Genomic DNA, 22406 nt, shown 5'->3' with positions numbered 1-22406 from the left:
ATACTGAGCCTGTTCAGGAACCACAATATAACAGAGGCCTAATGTGGCACTAGGAATGAGTAGCAACTGATTGAAAAACTTCAAGGATTGTTCACGTAAAAGATGGTGACACTTTAGACTTACAGGGGGCTCTCCACAGACTTGCAGTACCATACAAAAATAACTGTGGCATTCCTTGGCTCTTCACCTTGAAATCTGTGATTGAATTTACCATATTTTCCGGCGTATAAGGCGACTGGGCGTATAAGACGACCCCCTAATTTTCTAGTTAAAACATAGGTTTTGGCCTATATTCGCCGTATAAGACTACACCCCCTTCCGAGGCAACACCATTTAATAACATCAGATTTGATTTAAATAATTTTAATTAAAATGGGTTTGACTTACCGGTACTTAAAATCCTTCAAAATACTGTAGCTTCGGCTACATACAGAATGTCCCTGTGCTGATACTGTATGTACCGCGCTGAGCCAATCCCGGCAAGCGGTGTATTCTATTAATGCATACAAAGCCTGCTCGGATTGGCTGAGTCAGAGAGGCGTACTATTACAACCTTTGCCAATCCGAGCAGGCTTTGTATGCATTAATAGAATACACCACTTGCCGGGATTGGCTCAGTGCGGTACATACAGTATCAGCACAGGGACGTTCTGTATGTAGCCGAAGCTACAGTATGTTTATACCCGGCGTATAAGACGACCCCCGATTTTTGGGGGATATTTTTTAGTATAAAAAGTCTTATACGCCGGAAAATACGGTATGTAGTTCTTCCAAAGTTTAAAGGAATTTCAGTGAAAAGGCAATGGATGCACAAAGGGTACCACAAATAATCAATCCTCTGATTCTGCATGGACACATAACTTTATTCATGTGAGTAGCTGCATTGATTCAAATGAGATTACTCAACCATTCACAGTAAGAAAGTTATACATGATCCCCCTTCCAAGTCAAAAGTGTATTCATGTAGACTAATCATTTGTATTAATTGATAAACCATTCTTTTGCTTAATGTACCTGTGGTTGCAGTGTATAGAAATAATAGGACATTAACTCTTTAAATAGTTAAAAACAATGACTTTTTAAAGCACCATATAAAGCTGCAATATATTCAATTTTACCAGATTTTCCTCTGCTTCATTTTCAACTTCCTCTTTAGAAGCTGTGATGTTCATAATATAAACTAAGATTTAGGAATTTCTCTCAGGAACTACTTCATTTTACTTTTACATTTTCCATGGGTGAATTTTAATGTTCACAGTTGATTAATACAATCAAAAGAAGTAGAAAGACAGAATCCCTCACCTATCAAACCTCCTTGTGCTGACAACACAGTATGAAGATGAAACAACCAGAGGTCACTTAACTGCCTTGTGGTTAAATACTATATAGAATATGTGGGTTTGTATCAAAGTTTCACAGTAAGTGACCCAATTTTTAAAAAACCAATCCTTCACGATGTTTTATGGTCCTTTTTTTGTTGTTTAAAGTTTAGGATTATAAAGGCAGATTCCCTCAAAGTACCTCAAAATTTGAATATTAAATTTACATCTGAAGGAGAGGTATGTTAAACCGAGCCTTAGCCAGCTCAGAGATTTCACTGGGATCTCGATTTACAAACATATGAGAATTACAACTCTCTCATATACCTGCTGCTGAAAAAGGAAAACCTTGAACAGTCATCTAGCAGTGCATAAATCAGGTCTATTCATATAGTCAGTTAATTCAGATATAAATTCTGTTCAAATGGAGCAGCTGAATGGTCAAAGGCTCATCTGAAATGTTTAAATAACTTACACAAACCCCCAGGCCTTCAAGGTCTGTTTACTTCCCATAGGGTAGGCAAGTTTAGGAGAGGTTTCCCTCATATCCATTAGCTTATGCAAACTCAAGGGACTTTCCCCATCATCATGGACAAAGCCCTGAATTTGTATTTTCCTTCAACCTTTCAGGATCTCTCCTGCTTAAATCAAAATTACTGATTCTATTTCACCAGTGAAATTGCCAATTGCCCAAGACTTGGTTTTGTCTTAAGGTAAAATAAAACTACAACTACACACTTTTTTGCCCATGATGTCGTGAAAATGCATGTTGACAGCCTGGTCCACTGATTGTTCGTCCTCGAAAGTAATAAATCCAAAACCTAGCCAACGACGAAGAGTGAATCAAGGTAGCAGGGTGTTGTGACACAAAACAGGATGATGAACAGTATTAGGGGCGGACCAAGGGTTCAAGCAGGGGCTTCAGATAACCAAGACATGTGTTACGAAGTTCTCAAAAAAAGTCAGTCTTCTGAGTAAACTGAAGTGTGTACTTTTTATATTATAAGTTATCAGGCAATTAATGCCTCAACTTTGTTTCATACATGCAACATTACAAACCAAAACAATTAAATCATTGTTTAGTTTCTTGTATCTAATCCATCCACTAAAAGGGTGGAGAGAAACACTAGCACAATCCTAAAAGTTACTGTACCACATCGTCTAAAAACAATGTTTGTGGAACAGCAGGTTAAAATAAGGCAGCTTTGCTCTTATCCTCGATCCAAAATATTCCTAGGATTAAGAACCTATATAAAACCTACACTTATCACAGTTACCAACTCTGCAAAATAATCCCCCTCCAATTATTGTGTTTGTGTGGGTGGATGGGTGTGGTGTTATTTTCTTTCTTGGGAAACAGTACAAATTTAAAGGAAATAATTTTTGAAATGTAGCTGATAAAGCATGAGAATTTTTACCACTCCATGGATGAATGATAAGCTTCAGAAACTAATAGCCTAGGTCAGAGATTCTCAAACTTTGTACATCTTAATAGCAAGAGCACTTAATGGACATCACCCCTTCCAATCATAACTCTCCTGTGCCAAATATAGCAGTTGCCTACACAAACTAAACATATATAGCTGTTTAAAATAACACATTTTGCCTTAAAAAATACTTACGTCACCTGCACGTCATTTCACTTCTGCCTAATCTTTCTGTTGCTAGCTCTTCCCCTTGGTGCTTAGTTCCCCTCTTTTTCAAGCTCAGTATAAGCTCCCCAGTAGCCCTTTTCCCTGCACATCCCTACCATTGGTACTCTTGGTTCCTGAGGGTGACTCATTTCCTCTTATCTATAGCAGCAACTCCTAATGGAGCAACTCCACTTGGTTCTCCTAGCATCCAGTTGCTTTTATAGGTAGCTAGGTTCCAATGCCCATAGAAGCAGCTGGAAAGGAGACTGCACCTGCATCATGTGATCTAGGAGCTCTCTGCAGTCACAGTTTGAGAACCACTGCGCTTAGGCTGTAGCTGCTGACACTGCCTAGAAAGTGGCAAAGTAGTGGTTAATTTCACAGAGCATTAAGGCTGAGTCATGCCATCAACCACTCACTGCTGGTGGAATAACCAAATCCCAGGAAAGGTAAGAACACATGCAGTATATAACAGTTTTGCCATTCTTTAAATTAGCTAAGGGGTACAGCGGTAAAATTAGAAAGAAAAAAAAACAAGGTGCGGCATCAAAAGCATATGGAATATGGATGCATTTCTGCTTTTCTGAAACCCAAGATTTCCCCCTTGGTTTGCATTTTGCTTTGCAGCTAGTGCTGACAGCAGCCATATATTGCTCTAAAGCGTTAAACAGAAATACAGTATCTATAACAGTTAGTGTCTCTCTAAGCTTATCCAACTGGATTGGGTAAGCCCAAAGAGGCCTATTGTAGAGAAGTTTATATATAAATACACAAAGATACAGGCCAAAATAGATTCCAGCAGGTCAAGTTCTGCTGTCAGCAACAAGAGCAAAAGACATTACTAAAATAAAATTAAAATAAAAAAGGAAAAAAACTTTTAGCATTTCCCACACACAAGAAAGTGGTAGTATAAACGAAGTTTTGTTGGTCTATGATGAAAGCAGCCTCAAAACTGAAAGCAGCATTTCATCAATATATTTGTCTGAAGTTAACTGGAATTCTCAGCAGCACTAGAGTCGAGAGGGGACACATTCAAATCTGTGTTACTATAAAACTGGTTTAATATTACAGCTTTCCATTTCAAAAGATGAGGAAAAAAACCACAGGATTCCCATCCAACTACTGAGATGGTCCATTAAAGTTTGTTTGCAGAAAACTGAGCAAAGGCAACAGGCAGATGCCATGAAAAGTCTCTAGGAAACAAGGATAATTTTTTAAAGACCCAAACACCATACCATAAAAAGGGTATTTAAGAAATGAGAATATTACAGATAACAGAATTCCAGGAGCAGAGGGGAACTGTCAACATTTTAAAAGGGTAAAAAACAATACATATAGCTATTGGAAGACTTGCTCTAACTTTTCTGAAGGCAGGATTTTACTGCTGGACTAGACATAGACTAACACAATATGTTTCAGTAAGAACCTGTGAGCTACTGAAAAGTTGTTTGTTTAGTTAATGAAACAGCATGAAAACAGAAAGTCATGACAAACCAAGAAGATTATTTCTTTTAGGAAGTAATGTTGGCTGTGTTTTTATTTTACTTGAAATTTACAAAAGGCTCTGGACAAAGCACTACACAAAAAGCCATGCCAGGAGTAGTTATGGGATGTGGAAAGGATCGGATTGTGTGTGTGAAGTGAAGGACCAGACCTGAGGAGTGAAGACCAAGGATGTTACCAAGCAGGTAATTGGCTAATCATGTACAATTGGTCAATAAGGGGAAACGCTCTGCCTTGGCTTGCACCAGATCCTGGAGCTACCCCTGCTGAGGCTCTGCAGGCAGCCCGGCTCCTACCACATTTAAATTGCAGAGCCAAAGCAGGGGTAGTTCTTGGAGCTGGCATGAGTCCCGGCTTACGCTGGCTCGGGGACCGTTATGGCTCTGCCTCCCAGTACCTCACCCCACAGAAATGGTACTGGGGGAAAATCGGCTTTTAAGCTGGCTCCCCTGAGCACCAGCTCCTGCTTACTCCTCCTCCTCCTCCTCCTCCCCCCTTGCTGCCTCTTATATAGAGGCAGCAGGGGAGAAGGAGGGAGAGAGAGTTGTCAAGTGCACTTGCATCCCTAGTGAAAGCCCAGGGCCAGAATCTCAGAAGGCAATATAGCTACTATGATTTAAATCAGCTGGAGATCTGGCCCTCAGTGTTCATGTAGTAAGCAGTTGGACATCAAGGAGACAGTAGCAGATTGCCATAGGGGAGAGTAACAGGGCCAATGTTAATCTCCCTCAATGACTTGGTAAAATGGCATGTACTGAGGAATTTGTACAAAATGTGAGACAAGGCAAAATTCAGAATAACGTAGATAGAAAAGAATATGAGCAGATAGGTGAGCTCCTGCAATTTAATGCACAGAAATAGAAGATAAATCAAAAGAACAAGAGTATAAGCACAACAGCATTTTACATAACAAAATACCAAGCAGGAGAAAATTTTTCTTGGATGTACAAACAGGACTGAATACAAACTCTGAGGAAATTTTCCTAGCATTCCGAGGAATTAATGAGGCCATGTTTGGAAACTCTGCGCAGTTACCATGTTATGAAGAGGATGTAGAAATGGAGAACAAAAACACCAAAGCAAGCCAATGACAGTGACAGGACTAAGGGATTTCAGTCATTAAGTTAGAGAAATCAAAAAGAATTGTGGGGTACAATTACTCCCCTCAAATGGAGGGATTTTCAGGGTTTCATCCCAGAGAATGATGCCTTAAAGTTTTGCTTTACCTTGTAACAGAGTGGATTGGGAGCCTATTAATTTTTTAGTGCAGCTTTAGCAGCAGAGCCATCAATCCAAACCAGCCGTGCATGATATTTTAGTCCTTTTATGCTCTGTTTGTAAGACGGGGATAAATATTTCAAAGATACAGATGATGCAATAATTTCTTTACATTTTGGTTTCAAAACTCCAGGAAAGTTTTAATCGGGTGTTTATCTTGGTCTCCACTGCTTCTGCTATTTAAAATAAGCTGCTCTACAGCATTTATTAACTGGATACATTTGTTTTCTAAGTAAGGAGAATTGATCAGTTGCGAAACTGTATTATCAGGACAAAAACAAAACAAATATATTGAAACTTCGTTTACACTCCAATAAAGACAAAGCCCGCCCCTCCTCTGACTGTGGAACTGGCCTGTACCTCTGTGATAATTTATCACCTAGAGAGAAGAAATCTAAAGAGATATCGTTAATCACAGTTAAACAATTCACAGAGAGAAAAAGAAAAAAAGAACTTACTTAACACTGTACTTACTATGAAACACTTAAATATGCCACTAAGGATGTATGTCTAAATTAAAAATAAAACTAAGACTTGACTTAGCTTAATAAATATGAAGTGAATATATTTCTTAATAATGGAGTCAGAGGAGAAATGAAAGTTCAGATGGCAAACTATTCTCTAGCATGTCTCACATGCTACAAGGTGATCAGTGTGCTTAAAGTCATGTACTTTTACAATTGCCTCTATAAGAGTAAACAAATAGATGATCAATGCAATGAAAGGTGGATGACATGAAAATTACTCCATATTTTGACCAAAGGTTACAGACTTCCTCATATAGCCTATCAAATATTAACTGCCTTCTTTTTAAGATACAAAAAATATGCAGGAACTATATGTCCCCATTCAAACACAAACAACTTCTTAAAGGTAATTTTATGTAATTTAAGAAAACTTTTTTCTTGAATTTCAAGTGAAGACACTTAATCAAAACAAAAGTACAAATGGATGGATCTGATTCCAATACCATGTTTAGAGATAATTTGAACCGCAAATAACAAAAATGAATACAACGCACCTGTAGACTTTAACATACCTTTACGTTAAACAAGGGAAAAATCTGAGGCAAATTAAAATACTATTGAAAAAATTTCAATCAAACCACACGTTCAACTCAGATGTTCAATACTGTTCATATTCAAATAAAAAGAATCAGCAAAAAATGAACATGTAACACCTGACTTCAAAGACACTAAATGAAGCTGTGTATGAAACGTCTACGCTTATGTGATATTTGTCCAGTGAAATCTTTTCCTGAGGCAAATGTATAAAAAAACAAACAAACCACCAACTACTTTTTTCATGGCGTGAAATAGTTTGCCATCTGACTACAGGAGAGGATGAAGAAATTTCAAGGACAAACTAGATCAGCCTTTACCTCGAGGCCTCTGTTTCTCTGCATCATAGATCATTACAACTTCAGTGACCTGGAAAAGAGAAGGGAAATTCTACTAACTATGTTACCAGGAGAGTATTACAAGCAGAGTAGAACAGGCTGGTTTCCAGCACTCAACTCAAAGCACAATTAAATGCCCCATGTATTCATCAATACTGATCTGCCATAGAACAATGCAAATATACTCCAGTGAAAACCAACATGTCCCATTTATAAAAATTCTAAATTGAGTTTGTTTGTTCCTAGCAGCTAAACTATAACCACACTTTTCCTTACTTAGGACTGCAACAAACTATACCCCCAAAAAAATCACTGACAAAGTAGAGTCAAGGTTGCTTGATTGTATATGCCACCAACGGGACCAGAGGCAGAAAAAAAAAAAAATACAGTCCGGGGGCCACATCTGGCCTGCCACAATCCTCTGGCCTGCCAATGCCCTGTGGTCCCAGTCTGAAACAACCCCAGATGCCGCTCATATCGGCCAGCTGTTGGAGACAGCTTGTGAGTCTCTGTGCAGCATGAATTGGGGTGGGGCAGTGCATGGAAACCCCCCATCCCTATGGCACATGCCCCACAGAGATGAACATGCTGGCCCCAGCAGCTGGCCAATTTAAGCAGTGTGTGGGACTGTGGCTGGCAGGGAGCCGGCCTGAAGACCGCAGGCTGGGAGTGACAGAGAGTAAGTACCTCTCAGCCAGACCCTGAACCTGGGACCCCATTCCCTCCCACACTTCAACACTCTGCCCCAGCTCACAACCCACACCCTCTCCTGAACCTCTGTCCCAGCTCACAATCTAATAATTCTGCATCCCCGTGACTTCTGCAAATAGTCACAATTGTCTCCCAGACCCTGCACCCCACCTCCGGTCACAATCTACTCCCTTACCCAAACCCTCCTTTCAGAACCTGCACCTCAATCTACTGCTCCAGGTCACATCCCTCTCCCTTACCCAAACTCCCTCCCAGACCCCAGAATCTCTCCTGTCCCCAATCCCTTACCCCAAGCTCCTTTCTGCACTCAACTTCCATCCCAGACCCTGCATCTCCACCATTAATAGAAAAGTGCAGCCCATGACCACTTACCACATTCTTGGAGTGGCACCCCATCAAAAAATATTGCCCACCCCTGAACCAGACTGTACAAATAAGGAAACAATTAAGTCATTCAATGCCCCTTTTCAGAACTACCTTTCTTCCACATCGTACACATTTCCACCCTCATCCTGAACAAGGTAGCCTTAACCCAAACTATGTTTACTGACTAATATAGATTTTGTATAGCATCATCTTGCAGTTCCACACATGCTTATGCATATCTGTGGAGGTATCATGTCCTTGAGAAGACATTTTTGTGATGTTCAGGCAAAGTTATGCCAGTAGGTAATGCTAGCGATTAACCTACAGGAGTGTTTTAAATAAGAAAGTGATTATAATGCCAAAATCACAGAACTGGTGTTATGTCCCAGGTGTTATCACATACAACTTACAGAGGGAAAGCCTAAAGTTTGAGGACTGGGATGGTTTAGTTGGAGGAATTCAAAGAAATCAGGTAAACAGGATAAAAGTTCTAAAAACTAGTATCTAAAAATATTTCCTTGGATAATATTGGCAAATGTGTTCCATGGAAAAGCCACTTGGCCTCTCAAGAGTTATTGAGAAATTTGTATCGAGACTAAATTCTACAAAGTACTAAACAAATCCAATTTTCAGTGCAAGTTTCAATGTAAGCTTATAGGCGCTGAAACTAATACAGGCAGTCCCCGACTTACGCGGATCCGACTTATGTCGGAAAAGCCTGCTTCTCGGCACTACTGGAGCAACCCAGCAGCACCCCAGCTGCTCTGCCCCAGGCGTCCTGATTTAGCCGCTGCTGAAACTGACCAGCGCTGACTACAGGAAGCCCGAGGCAGAGTTGCTCTGCCCCGGGCTTCCTGAAATCAGCTGCTGATCAGTTTCAGCAGCAGCTGACTTGGGGACGCTTGGGGTTCTTAAGTTGATTTTGTATGTAAGTCAGAACTGGCGGTCAGTTTCAGCAGTGGCTGAATCTGGACGCCAGTTCCGACTTACATACAGATTCAACTTAAGAACAAACCTACAGTCCCTATCTTGTACGTAACCCGGGGACTGCCTGTATCTCCAATTTATTTTGAAATACGCTGAGATGTAGAGTCTCCAAAGTACCATAAAGTGCTAGAAAAAACTTAAACACAGTCTAGCAGCACCTTAAAGACTAAGATGTTACGTGCATTTTAACATCCCCATACAGAACATATGCATCTATTAAATAGAGTTAATTTGTATTGCTTCAGGGGTGATTAACTTTGAAAATAATCACTGCCCCCCAGATTTTTCAGAATAAAACTCACTGCATAATTAAGGTGATATGCACAGACTAACCCCAAAGGTGCCATTTATTTTAACAGCAATTGTAAAGGCGGTTCATATGGCCATTTTCCAGTTAAACTGAATTGATCTATTAGTCTGATACACATTTGTCTTGTTCTTCAACTTTGGTGAAAGACTGCAGTCATGTTTTGGAGATCACCACAAAAGATGCAGTCACTTGAAGGTATATCATCAAACTCTGCTAATTCAGGTTTAGTGTCATTTAGAGTGGTTAGGCCTTTGGCAGCATGGGAGTAAGCCATAATATTACTATGGCATCTGTTCTGCTGGTCCGTTCAATATAGCTTTGGTTTGAGCTCTTCTTGTCAAATTGTTCAGTAACAATTCCCATGGGTCTCTTAAAAATCAGAGCCAGCCTTTTTGTTTAATCTTAGCTTTTAGTTTTTCAGGCTGTGATACCTACAATTCTCTGTGCCCCTGATTGTCTTTCCCAGAAGGCAGAATCTAGGTATTTAAATGACTACACATACAATTCTTGTTTTAAGACTGCTACCTTGGTTCCCCAAATTCTGTAGAACTATAACGTGCTTCTACTTACTTTTATGGCACTTACACTCAAAGGTTGTGGCCTCCTATATCTTATGGAACTTAACCCTTTATCTCCCAAGCCATCCAGGTCAGAATTGGAAAGTCATAAGTCTGCGAGAAGAGTCTTTAGAAATTATGCTCCACAACTATAGATTCCACTCCCCATTTGTATTTGTAACTCAGTCTGTTGCAGTTTTTCAAACTAAAGAAACATCTATGAGCCATTGATGTTGATATCTTTTTAAAAAAATATTTGAATAAACTTTCATTGAAAAACACAATACCACTTGGGAAAGATGGCTAGACAGATGCTTTGGGCTACTGAAGGAACTTAAAAAAGAAAAGTGATATATAGGTGAAAATGGTGACAAAACCATTTCACAGTTAGGGTGACCAACCAACAGCTATAGAGAATCTCATTGCTTTTGACATTGTGACTATTACACTGATACGATCAGTCATTTAAAATGTATACTACTCCACAATATTTTAAACTGAACTTAATATATAGACTAATCTTTTAGCAGTTAGTAATCTACCTATTCCAGAAAAAAAATCTGGAAATAAAAACAGAAATAAATGGGAATTTAATGAGGTCATATCTGGAAATCTTCATTCTATATCAATTTAATACTGAAGCTGGCAAAATGTCAAGAAAAGCATAAGAAAAACTGCATGAATGACCCTAGAAATGAGATTCTGCAGACTCAGTTACTTTTTAAACAGTACCATAAAACCAAAACAATGTCAATAGATTACCCTGGATCACTAGAAAGTCTTTCACCAATTTGCTTACTTGGTAGAGGACAGAGACCTGTGGTGGTGCAAGTTCACTGAAGTACCTGCTGTTTCAAAATCGAATGGAAAGTTTTCATAATCAAACTAAAGTAAACTAAAAGTAAAAGCTTGAAGGAGGGTGACAAGTCATTTACACTCTAGTCATAATTAAATTCAAGATTCCCCCCATTTTGATGAAGGGAGAGAAGGAAAAGCATCAGGAATAGTTAAAACAAAGCAGGCAGGGAAGCTGCATAACAAGGGCAAGAGACTTAAGAAAAATGGCAAATGTGCTGCAAGATAAACAAAAATTTATACTTTACTAGAAAACACTTCAATGCATCTCTGTGGAAGGGATGCAAAATTCCATTTAAAATGTTAACCAGTCAACTGGCCTGTGGCACTGTGGGTCCAGTCAGGCTGGAGGGGTTGCTCTGGCTAGACCAGGTGCCAGTCAACCGGTTACCCATTTACATCCCTATGCTGTGGCAGTTTTCCTAAATTAAAACTAAAATCTGACAGCCTAATAAAATCAGAATGAAGAGAGAGGAAAGAGATCTTGTAACCAGATGATGCTGGCTACGATGAGGAATGACTCACCACTCCGAATTTCTTGAAGTATTCCCTGAGCTCAGTCTCGCCACAGTTGTGAGGGATCCCACCAACAAAAATTTTATTAGATTTACTGTTATCACTTCTGGGTCCTTTCTGCTAAATCAAGAGGGATAAAACAACATTAATTAGACCTGTGATAAACATCGTAGAATAACCTTTCCTCCCCTGACACATGAAGGTGGGTAACTCTAATCCATTCCGCATTCAAGGATCACAAGAGTCACCTTTTCAAACTGAAGTCCAAACTTGGAAGCTACCTATTTTGTTTCAAATGGAGCAAAAGTCTGCTCTGAATTCATTAATTTGATATGCATAGCTATAACTAGTATCCCTTTCTTCGTCAGGATGGAGAACTGAAGGCAATGAACTAAGAGCATTTATTTCTTAATGAAGGTCTATGAATATCTGTAGGTGGCCTCAGCTCTACTGTTCCTAAGCATCCCCATTAGGGATGTTAAAATGGGTGTAACTGATTAACCTTATAACCACTTGAAAATTTCAACGTTTACATGGTTACACATGAGGTGGCAGCCAGCTCCCCAGGAGCCAGTGCACACAGAGAGCCTGCTTTTAAGTGCACTAGCTCTCACCTACCACCCTGCTCCAAGGGACCCACCTGTATCAGAGGTGGCATGCGGCAGCAGCATGGGGTGGCATGCAGTTCCCCGGGAGCCGTGAGTAGCTGTGTAGCAGTACAGGTAGCCACTTACCGGTTACCTTCTTACACGGCTATAACTCTTACATGCCTAATCCCCATGTTAAGTGTTAAAACTTATCATTGATACTATATCCAATTTCAGCAAGTATGAATTTACAAAACAGTTGGACTTGGGTTCACAATCAGTGGAAGGTTAAACATGTTATTCTGAGAAATCAAGGTAAGAATGCAAGTAAAACAGATTTCACTAAAGTAACTTTTTCATTAATTTCTAAAATTCTGGGGAATTAGAATATAGAGGGGTATACTGGGTAGCAGAGAATTTACATTGATCGCTGCACTAAATTGTTGTCAGATGGTTTCTACTTCAGTTTATTCACTAACAATTTAGATGTTATGGGTAAATTTTTCAAAAGTGATTAAATGACTTAGAAAACCCAGGCCAGTGTTAAAAAGGTGATAGAACACTTAAGAGCAGGCACCACAAAGCAAGTGAAAAGGACACAAGCTTCTTAGTCATGCAAGTCCTCCTGAAAATTTTACCCAAGCACATCTATTCTCATAGTCATTTTACTTATAATGGCTCAATGATTCTTTTATTTACCTAGAACACGGGTGGGGAACGTAAGCCCTGGGGGCCAAATGTGGCCCCTGGCTTGCCTGGATCTGGCCCCCAAGGCTCGGGCCCTCCTCCCCAAGCATTGGCACTCCAGCCCCCCTGCTATCTGCCCTATGGGGCTGGAGCACACAAAATCTACTAGCCTGGGCCCTCCTAGGCTGTGGTGTGTAAGGGGAATGTGGGGGAGTGTCATTCTCTTCAGTTGGGGGCTACGTCAGTGAGGGGTTTTTCTGGGGTTTTTTTTTTTTTTGCTTCCCTTCTCACTTGTGTGTGGCCCCCGACCCAAAAAAGGTTCCCTATCTCGATCTAGAGTATAGCACAAACTGTTTAATTTTCTTCCCCTAAGCATAAGCACCTTTCATGATCTTAGAAACCGGGAGCTGGAAAGATAAAGGGAACATTTCCAATATCAAATATTTATCTGTATTACCAATGGTGTTTTTAAATAAGTTATTCTAGTAGAAGCCAAATAGCCTCATCATATCCCCACAGTAGATGCAGTTTACATCAAGAAATTCATGTTCAGGATTTACTGTTCCTCAGATACAATTACATTTCTGGACCTAACTATAAAGGAAAACTGAAAGGGAAATCAGCTGATTTAAAAGGTTAATCAAAAAAAGTCTCTCAAGAATTTGGCTATAACTGCAAAGATTTGATCCTCATTTTGTACCTTGCATGCTCACTCACAGATTTTATAAGTAATTCTATCAAAAGAACAGGAAAATAGTAGATGCTAGACAAACAGCTACTTTACCAGTTAGATACAAAAATCCAGGAGATAGAACAGTACTAAAATGAAATCAATAAAATAGATTTCAGAAAAAAAATGTTCAAAATATACCAGAACTTTAAACAGAGCAACAATTCAATTTTCTTCCATAAAAAGATGGTGGTCTATGGCACCAAATGCCTGATACCAACAGTATAAGGAACATAAAATAAGTTTTTAATTTACCCTCCCTCACCTCTGAAAAAACAAACAACAAAAAACAAAAAAACCACACACCCACAAAACAAAACAAACCCTACCTAAGTGTCTGGTATGTTAGTTCAAGAATTTCTGCAGTATGTTTGGCACTTGTAAATCAGACCTGAAAACTAATTCAGATTTAGCCTGTTTGAAATTTCACAAAAGCATGCAATTTAATTTCTACTCTATTTTCCCTTGCATAGCTGGAGATCTTCTTAGCCACATTCAATCATACTAGCTTCCTCTTAAAGTACAGTTCCATACTGTGGCTTTTTTTATACCCAGCAGCAGTCAGTAGGTATGTCATAGTGTCAGTTAAAACCACAAGCATTTCACACATCATAATATAAAATGTAGTCAATTTTAATTAAGACATTTGGTCTTAATACCAACAGCTTACTGTGTTTTATGCCAACACTTCTGCATTTCCCTCTCGGTTTCAAAAGGTTAAAAAGTTTTCTAAAATTTACCTAAGAAGATCAGGAACTGAGAGAAACACTAATATGACATTCATGGTAGGGGAGAAAAGCATAGTCCACTAGCCAGAAATATCTTAGACTACATCAGTATACATTAAGATCTCTCCTTACCCATCCCTCTTTTGGCCGTGTTCTTTCTGGTTGCATTCCCCGAGGTGTACATGGCTTTGGATCAATCTGTAACAAGTTCCAAATTGGTCAGTTCTAAATGTGGAAAATATTTTGCTGTAATAAATGCATTCAAAGCTGCTGTGGTCGATATTCTCTAAACTTAAACACTTTTGATAAAAGTTAGCCTCAGATTACACATTTTGGAAGGGACAATAAACAGCTTGAATTATTCATATGCCAACAACCACCCAAATTACTTTTAAATTCACTCAAAATATTAAAGGCCTAATCATCCTTTAAATAACAAAAACCAAAGCGGCAGGTCAACTTACATTTCGGCCATCTAAGGTATGTGGTCTGCTGGCCAGTACTGTTCCCACGCAGTTGGGATCTTTAAATTTTACAAATCCAAACCCTCGAGATTGGTTTGTTGTTTTATCTTTCATTATTACACAGTCTACAACCTCTCCATATTGGGAAAAGTAGCTACGGAGAGTTTCTGTTGAAAAATATGGTATTAAGCAGAATCAGCTATTAAAGATTGTAACTTTTAGTACAACTGGCATGTCTAAACCTTCTAATATGCATTTGCTAAAGCACGATGATTTGTATATTTTAAAGAGGATATATTAGTGTATCTGAAAACAGAAGATGCTCATTGTTTTACTTCCGCTCACACCAATGGAAGAAAATAATGCAGTAAATTAGTTTTCAAAGCAGAAATCAGCTATTTCTGAGTCAGCACTTAAATGGATGTCAAATCCAACTTTGCCTAATACCAACCACTATAACCAAGGAAAATTAAATTTCTACATATCCTTGTCCAGGAGATATGAAAGTGACATAACGTAAAGACAAATAACGCAGTCAAACAAGAAATGTAAATTTCAAAGTTTCTTTACAGGAATTCCAGTAGGGTCATTCATTAAAAAGCAACAAAGTTAAAGATTAGTATTAAAGAGTAAAGACTCAGTTGATTTTTTCCCCGGAGATGTTACTATTCTATTACTTTATAAGAAAATAGGAGGCATAAAGTTTTGGTATAATGGCTGCAGAATATATAACCTACCTTGTGTTGTACTCCAGTCTAGGCCACCCACAAACAACTTTCTGTAATTCAGATAACAATATCACGGTTAAAGTCTGAGGTGTGAATCAAACATGATGCACTACTTAAACATATACAACTTGTTTGTATTCTCATCTAGTTAATATAGTATTTTAGCATAGTTCAAAGAATTCAAGACCTGTCACTCATTGAAGATGGATTTTAGGTTTCCATTTTTATTGCTAGATTATCTTCAGATATGTTACATACTACCGATACAGTGAAAGATTTAAAAATATTGAAGTATTACTTCTTCTGCACCAAACAGCATTGCATGTTTCTACCAAGCATATATTTTATTTTCATGTGAAATAGCAGATATAAAATATGTCAGAAAAGAAGTCAGATCAAACATGTAGCTAGCTAATGTTCAAATATCCAGAAGAAAGATGACAACACCAAATACGTTTAGTTATCTGCTCTTTTGGACCAAGTGGGATTGTTCATGTTGTGAAAATCTCCATGGTTCAGAGTAGGGACACAAACAGCTAGTCAACTATCTTATTGGATAGTCAACACACTAATCAAATAGTCACCTCCCCACCTTGCTGCCTCTATCAGAAAGATGCAGGGAGGGATGGGGAAGTCGACGGGGTGCTTCAAAGCAGCAGTGCCGCATGGAGCCCGGGGCCAGCTTGGAACTCCCTCACTGACCCCGGGCTCCATGTGGCGCTGCCACTTTGAAACACCATGTGGAGCCTGATGCAGAGTCCCCAGCTGACCCTGGGCTCTATGCAGCTTTGAAACACCATGGGGAGCACGAGGCCAGAGGGAGACTGCCTGAGTCTCCTGCTGCTGGCCCCGAACTCCCCGAAGCGCTTTCGCCTTTAAGCGTGGCAACAGCCCTAAGGCTATTGCTACACTTCAAAGGTGGAGGTGCCCTTATCGACTAATCAAATAGTCGATGAAAATTGCATTGACTATTTGATTAGCCAATTCATCTAAATTTAGCATCCCTAGTTAAGAGAATATAACAGAAGCAAGGATGTATTTACCACTTTAGTTCTGAGTTAGCACTTAGGGTCTTATAAGGGCCCTCTGAGAATAAGTTCAGAGAGCACCAGTATGAACCGTTTTAATAACCCTATTAATCACTGAACGTTGAATGCAACATACAAAATCATTAAGATTGACAACTAATAATCATAAGACGATTTTAGTAACTGGAGATATCCAAAAGTATAAGTAAATGCTGTAAATACAAAGGGGATATGGGAACTGCAGGTTCTCTAATGTATTTCACTTTACCTTTCTTTTTTCAAAGGGTTATCTTTAAAATGGTTGGTTTATGAAAATGTATTCCGTCTCAAGGTACGTCTACACTACCACCCTAGTTCAAACTAGGGTGGTTAATGTAGGCAACCGGAGTTGCAAATGAAGCCCGGGATTTGAATTTCCCCGGGCTTCATTTGCATATTGCCGGGCGCCGCCATTTTTAAATGTCCGCTAGTTCGGACTCCGTGCCCGCGGCTACATGCGGCACGAACTAGGTAGTTCGGATTAGGCTTCCTATTCCGAACTACCGTTACTCCTCGTGTAGCCACGGGCACGGAGTCTGAACTAGCGGACATTTAAAAATGGCGGCGCCCGGCAATATGCAAATGAAGCCCGGGAAATTCAAATCCCGGGCTTCATTTGCAACTCCGGTTGCCTACATTAACCACCCTAGTTCGAACTAGGGTGGTAGTGTAGACATACCCTCAGTTACTGAAATTACCTTGGACCAACTTCCAAATATCAAGCAATACAATACTTTCACACAGAGAGTATAGCAAATCTCTTTTTCTTGAATGCCATATGGTAAGAGCCCAATGGGAATCATGACTAACAAAGACACATTTCACTTTAAAGTATGTTGAACTAGATGCAATAATAAAAATTTCAGGCATCATTAATTTCAATCACCTGGAACTTCTGTATATAGCTTTTCTTTTGACCCAATTATAAACTTGGAGAATAATATCTGAATTTCTCGCACTCTCAAATCAGAGAGCTCAAGTTGGTCCTTTAGCGAAGATTCAGCCACTTGTGTTTGGTCTTCCAAAAACCAGAAAGGGACAAAGTCAGATCCAAAAATCCATAACGAAATTCTTACATAGAAAACATAAGTAGCAAATAATCACTCTTTAATAATATTTTGTTGGCTGTTTTGCTGCTTTTTGGCTGCTGTTAGGGATGTCAGATGCATTTTTTATTACTGTTAGGGATGTTACATATTGGTTAATTGAATAGTTGATTAACCTCATGAATTCTTATCAGTTACTCGACTATTCTATAGTCCACGGGTGTAGGGTCAGCAGCTAGTGGGCTCCAGCCCCACTTCAGAGGAGACCCCTGCTACTCCGTGCTGCTGCCTCTGTATCAGAGGCAGCAGCACAGGGTGCCAGGCGGGAGCTGGTCCACGAGGGGAGCCAGTTTAAAAAACAGCTTCCCTTGTGGACTGGCTGCTTTGTCGTCCCGCGCTGATGCTTCTGATGGACAGGCCGGCAGTGCAGGGTGGCAGCAACTTCTGTCCAGGGGTGGGGGTTGGGTCTGGGTCTGAATTCCAACTCGTGCTGAGTCCAGGAGCTGAGCCCGGCTTCCTGCCCACCTAGCACCTAATACACTTTAAATGCAGAGCTGCAGCAGGGGTAGGCCCTGGACCTGGCACAAGCTGGGACTAAACCAGGCTGCTGGCCAGCCTGTTAACATTTACTGGCAAGGGCGAGGGGTGGGGAGGTGGGAATGCATGTCGTCTATAGCATTAACCTATAAGCTTTTGCTTACCAGTTAAACAACTACACCATTAGACCCCTAATTACTGTCAGAGGATATTGGTTAATAAAATTAAAGGAAAAGTGACTACAAAGTTCAAGTTAAAAACAGCAGAAGAAAGTTTAGCTTTAAAATGTGTACTGGCATGAATAACGGAAACATTTCTACTGTTTGGTCTTCAAGGGAAAAATCTAACCTGACCGTATCTCTGTCAAACTGACTTAATTGGGGTGCAAATTAGAGAGCTGTGAAGTTAGGCTCCGCTATTTACAAAGTCCTGAAAGTCAATCTACAAAAAGATTCTTCTGTAACTAACTTCTGAAACGTTTGGTGGAACAACCCTCTTCTGTGCTAGAACACCCCAAGATACCAAAAAATTTTAGCGTAATTTGGTTCTTCCCCGAAACATGCTCTTATCATAGCATAAAAGTCTCTTACATACTGCCACCCATTATCATACTGAGCACCTTCCACATAAGACCAATAGCAAAAGCAAAGATTTCTGCTTCATGATTATAGAACAGAATGCAGAGGCCTTTCCCATAAAAAAATATATAGTCTAAATACAAACTTAAAAAAAAGAATGGTCCTACAGCAGTCCAAGTAATTATGTAAACTTTGCTCTGAGGTCAGTACATTTCTAAAAAACCTTTAGAACTAAATTCTACTTCAAGATAAAACAGAACATTACTTAACATGGACTATCAGCCTCATTGTAAGTTCTTAAATTATTTTAGTTTCTAGAAATAAGTTTATACTAAATGCAACACCCAAAACAGACTGTGATATAAAAAGGAAGTGTTTCATAGGAACCCAGGGGTGGGGAACCTCCTGCCTGAGAACCACCGAGGGCTGGCTGTGGCCCACAGCTTGCCTAGATGTGGCCCCTGAGGCTCAAGGATCCCCCTGCATTGGGGAACCCACACTGGCGCTCCAGCTCCTCAACCTACCTACCTACAGAACTGAAGTATACAAAATCTACTAGCCTGGGCCCTCCAGACTCTGGTGTGCAAGGGGACTGTGGGGAGTGTCTTTTTCCTTCTCAGACAGGGGCATCTCACCTTGCTTCTCACTTGTATATGGCCCCCGACTGATTTTTGTGGGTCAGCAGCCCCTGACCTAAAAAAGGTTCCCCACCCCTGCTTACAAGTGACCCAGCCACAATCACGAAAGTCAGCTCAGATACAGGACAAGAACCTCAGAGTACTGACTTCCAGGACTGAGACCAGCCGCCAGACAGCTCCTTAATACTGAACTAACTGTGAAACCATACCCACAATGTCACCTTATGCTACAGTTTAAAAGAAAAAAAAGTTATTTGTTTAAGCCGGCTCCCCGCAAGCACCAGCTCCCATTTAACAAAACAAACAAATTTTAATATCTCTAGAAAAAACCTACACACACAAAAAGTGCATCCTTTAAAGCCATCACAACATTTGACCCTTTCACTCAGAAGCAGCATCTTAGAACATAAGAACGGCCGTACTAGGTCAGACCAAAGGTCCTTCTAGCCCAGTATCCTGTCTGCCGACAGTGGCCAGCACCAGGTGCCCCAGAGAGGGTGGACCGAAGACAATGATCAAGCGATTTGTCTCCTGCCATCCCTCTCCAGCCTCTGACAGACAGAGGCCAAGGACACCATTTTATCCCCTGGCTAATAGCCTTTTATGGACCTAACCTCCATGAAATTATCTAGCTTCTCTTTAAACTCTATTATAGTCCTAGCCTTCAGAGCCTCCTCTGGCAAGGAGTTCCACAGGCTGACTACACGCTTAATGAAAGGTCTACCTGTTATATTTTAGTAACTGAGTTTACACAAATATGAAAGGGCAATCTACTTTAAGAAAATGTCCTGTTTTTCCTGATCTCTCTCCAGGGATACAAGGATATACTATTGTTTTTGTTTATCACTTTGCTATATTAGTGCAGCGTAGAGCCACAGCTCATCTGATGTCAGAGAAAAGCATCTATCAATGAGAGAAGAAAGCTTAGTTTGTGTCTTTCCCACTCTCAGCCCAGAGATAAAAATGAGCTTACCTTACCCTATAACAGGGGTGAGGAACCTTTAATGAGTTTGAGGGCCACTGACCCACAAAGAAAATCATTCAGGGGCCAAAAACCCCACAAACCACATCCTCACTCATTGATGTGGCCCCCAAATGAAAGGGAGAAAAGACAGACACTCTCCATATTTCCCTTGCACACCAGAGCCCGGGAAGGGGAGGGTGGGGTGGAGGGGGGCAGGGTAATAGAAGGGGAGGGTGGGGTGGAGGGGGGCAGGGTAATAGATTTTGTTTGCTCCAGACCCATGGTATGGTGGGGGGGGGGGCTGGCATACCAGCACAGGCTCCCCAATGCTGGAGGGGGGTCCTGAGTCTTGGGGGCCTGATCTGGGACAGCAAGGCAAGCCAGGGGCCACATCTGGCCCCCAGGACTGAGGCTCCCCACCCGTCCTAGAAGAAAATGTTGCAACTCCCTTCTCACATGCTTCATGAAGAAGAAACTAGTTCTATTAAACAGCTACTCCCTAACAATGGCTACCATAAGGCACCAAACAGCTCAGCTGCGGCTAATTTACAGAGTTGTAGGTGTAGCAGGAATTTTGGATAATTTACTGTAGAGAAGACCAGCAGCAGTAGCACAAATTTCACTTGACATAGAAGCTCCAAGGACGTATGGTACAGGCAGTCCCCGGGTTACGCGGATCTGACTTATGTCGGATCCGTACTTACGAACGGGGCTTTTCTCGCCCCAGAGGACGCGGGCGGCGGAACAGCCCAGACGTGCTGCGGTCCCGCTGCCCGCATCCTCCACGGCTTTGCTCCGCGTCTCCCTGGTCTGCTGGGGGGGGGGGGACACCCCCCAGCAGACCAGGGAGACGCGGAGCAAAGCCGTGGAGGATGCGGGCAGCGGGACCGCGGCGTGTCTCGGTCCCGCCGCCCACGTCTCCCTGGTTTGCTGGGGGGGGGGGGCACAGCTAGTGCACCCCCGCTCCCCCCCCAGCAGACCAGGCTTTTCTCGCCGACGCCTGTGGTAGAGCAGCTGGGGCGCTGCCAGTTAGTCCCGCAGAGCCAAGGAGCGGCGCTACTGGACCAACCTGGCAGCACCCCAGCTGCTCTGCCCCAGGCGTCCTGATTCAGCCGCTGCTGGTCAGTTTCAGTAGCAGCTGAATCAGGACGCCTGGGGCAGAGCAGCTGGGGTGCTGCCGGGTTGGTCCCCGCAGCGCCGAGGTGCGGTGCTGCGGGGACCTACCCGGCAACGCCCCAGTTGCTCTGTCCCAGGCGTCCAGATTCAGCTGCTGTTGAAACTGATCAGCGGCTGATTCCAGGAAGCCCGGGGCAGAGAAACTCTGCCTCGGGCTTCCTGTAATCAGCCACTGGTCAGTTTCAGCAGCAGCTGAATCTGGACACCAGTTCCGACTTAAGTACAAATTCAACTTAAGAACAAACCTACAGTCCCTATCTTGTACGTAACCCGGGGACTGCCTGTAGTTTAGGAAGAGGCTTGACTGCAACCTTAAAAATCTAAAATTTGATTCCTGAAGCTATAATTTTAATTTTTCTTGTGTTAGGTATTTTTATGCACTTTACACTGACGTGTTCACAAGCTTACCTCACGCATTCAGCAAATGACAAAAGAAAAATGCTTTAAAAATTAGGTTTAGAGTCTAAAAATAATTAACATATTGAAAAAAATTTAATTTTACAGTATTATAAAATTTACCTAGATTGATCTGGGATTTGACTTAAGTCACTGCTTTGTTGATGGACTAGATCAGCAATAATATAAATCTTATCTGCATTAGAAAACTTATCTGTTGTGGAGAACAGTTGTTGGTGAGCTCACATGAACCAGTCCAGAAAATGAGTACCAGTGTACAAAGGACAATAATTTTCAGGACTATGAGAGAAAGCACTATGTCCACACCTCAAGTGGTTTGTGGGAATGATCCCATAATTAGCATATCCCTGCCAGACTCAGAGAGAGAGAGAGTCTCTCTATGTTTTTACATATGTATGTATGTATGTATGTATAGCCATAAACCCCAACTTGCTGAAAAGCTGGTCTAAAGTATATATAAGAAAAAAATGAGTGGGCATGCCCACCATTTGTTACCACCAGCAAAGCTGCATTACAGGGCCTGCAGTTAAGTCTCCCCGGGAGGCAGGGCCACCAGCCCTTGTCTGCCCCGTTCCACTGCCATGGTGGAGGCTTAGTTGAGTGTAACTGACATCGTTAACCTAA

The 22406-nt window shown here is 41.1% G+C and overlaps 1 protein-coding gene across 8 annotated transcripts in view; it reads right to left on the bottom strand.

Annotated features, from left to right (window-relative positions):
* Window positions 1–22406, bottom strand: part of DAZAP1 (DAZ associated protein 1) — a 38077-nt gene that overhangs the window by 10869 nt on the left and 4802 nt on the right. For 5 of the 8 annotated variants that reach the window (XM_075902688.1, XM_075902692.1, XM_075902693.1 and 2 more), the window contains exons 2-7: window positions 15369–15409; window positions 14632–14798; window positions 14300–14365; window positions 11445–11555; window positions 7116–7164; window positions 2058–2140 (exon numbers count right to left, since the gene is read on the bottom strand). In XM_075902688.1, coding sequence (XP_075758803.1) covers window positions 2058–2140; window positions 7116–7164; window positions 11445–11555; window positions 14300–14365; window positions 14632–14798; window positions 15369–15409 — 517 coding nt within the window. Of the gene's footprint in view, window positions 1–2057; window positions 2141–7115; window positions 7165–11444; window positions 11558–14299; window positions 14366–14631; window positions 14799–15368; window positions 15410–22406 lie in introns of those variants that run through there. The other 3 variants (XM_075902689.1, XM_075902691.1, XM_075902695.1) reach the window with 2 other exon arrangements.

The sequence above is a fragment of the Pelodiscus sinensis genome, chromosome 19 (assembly GCF_049634645.1).
Source record: "Pelodiscus sinensis isolate JC-2024 chromosome 19, ASM4963464v1, whole genome shotgun sequence".
NCBI classification, from domain to species: Eukaryota; Metazoa; Chordata; order Testudines; family Trionychidae; genus Pelodiscus; species Pelodiscus sinensis.
This window is presented reverse-complemented; position numbering and strand designations above follow the sequence as displayed.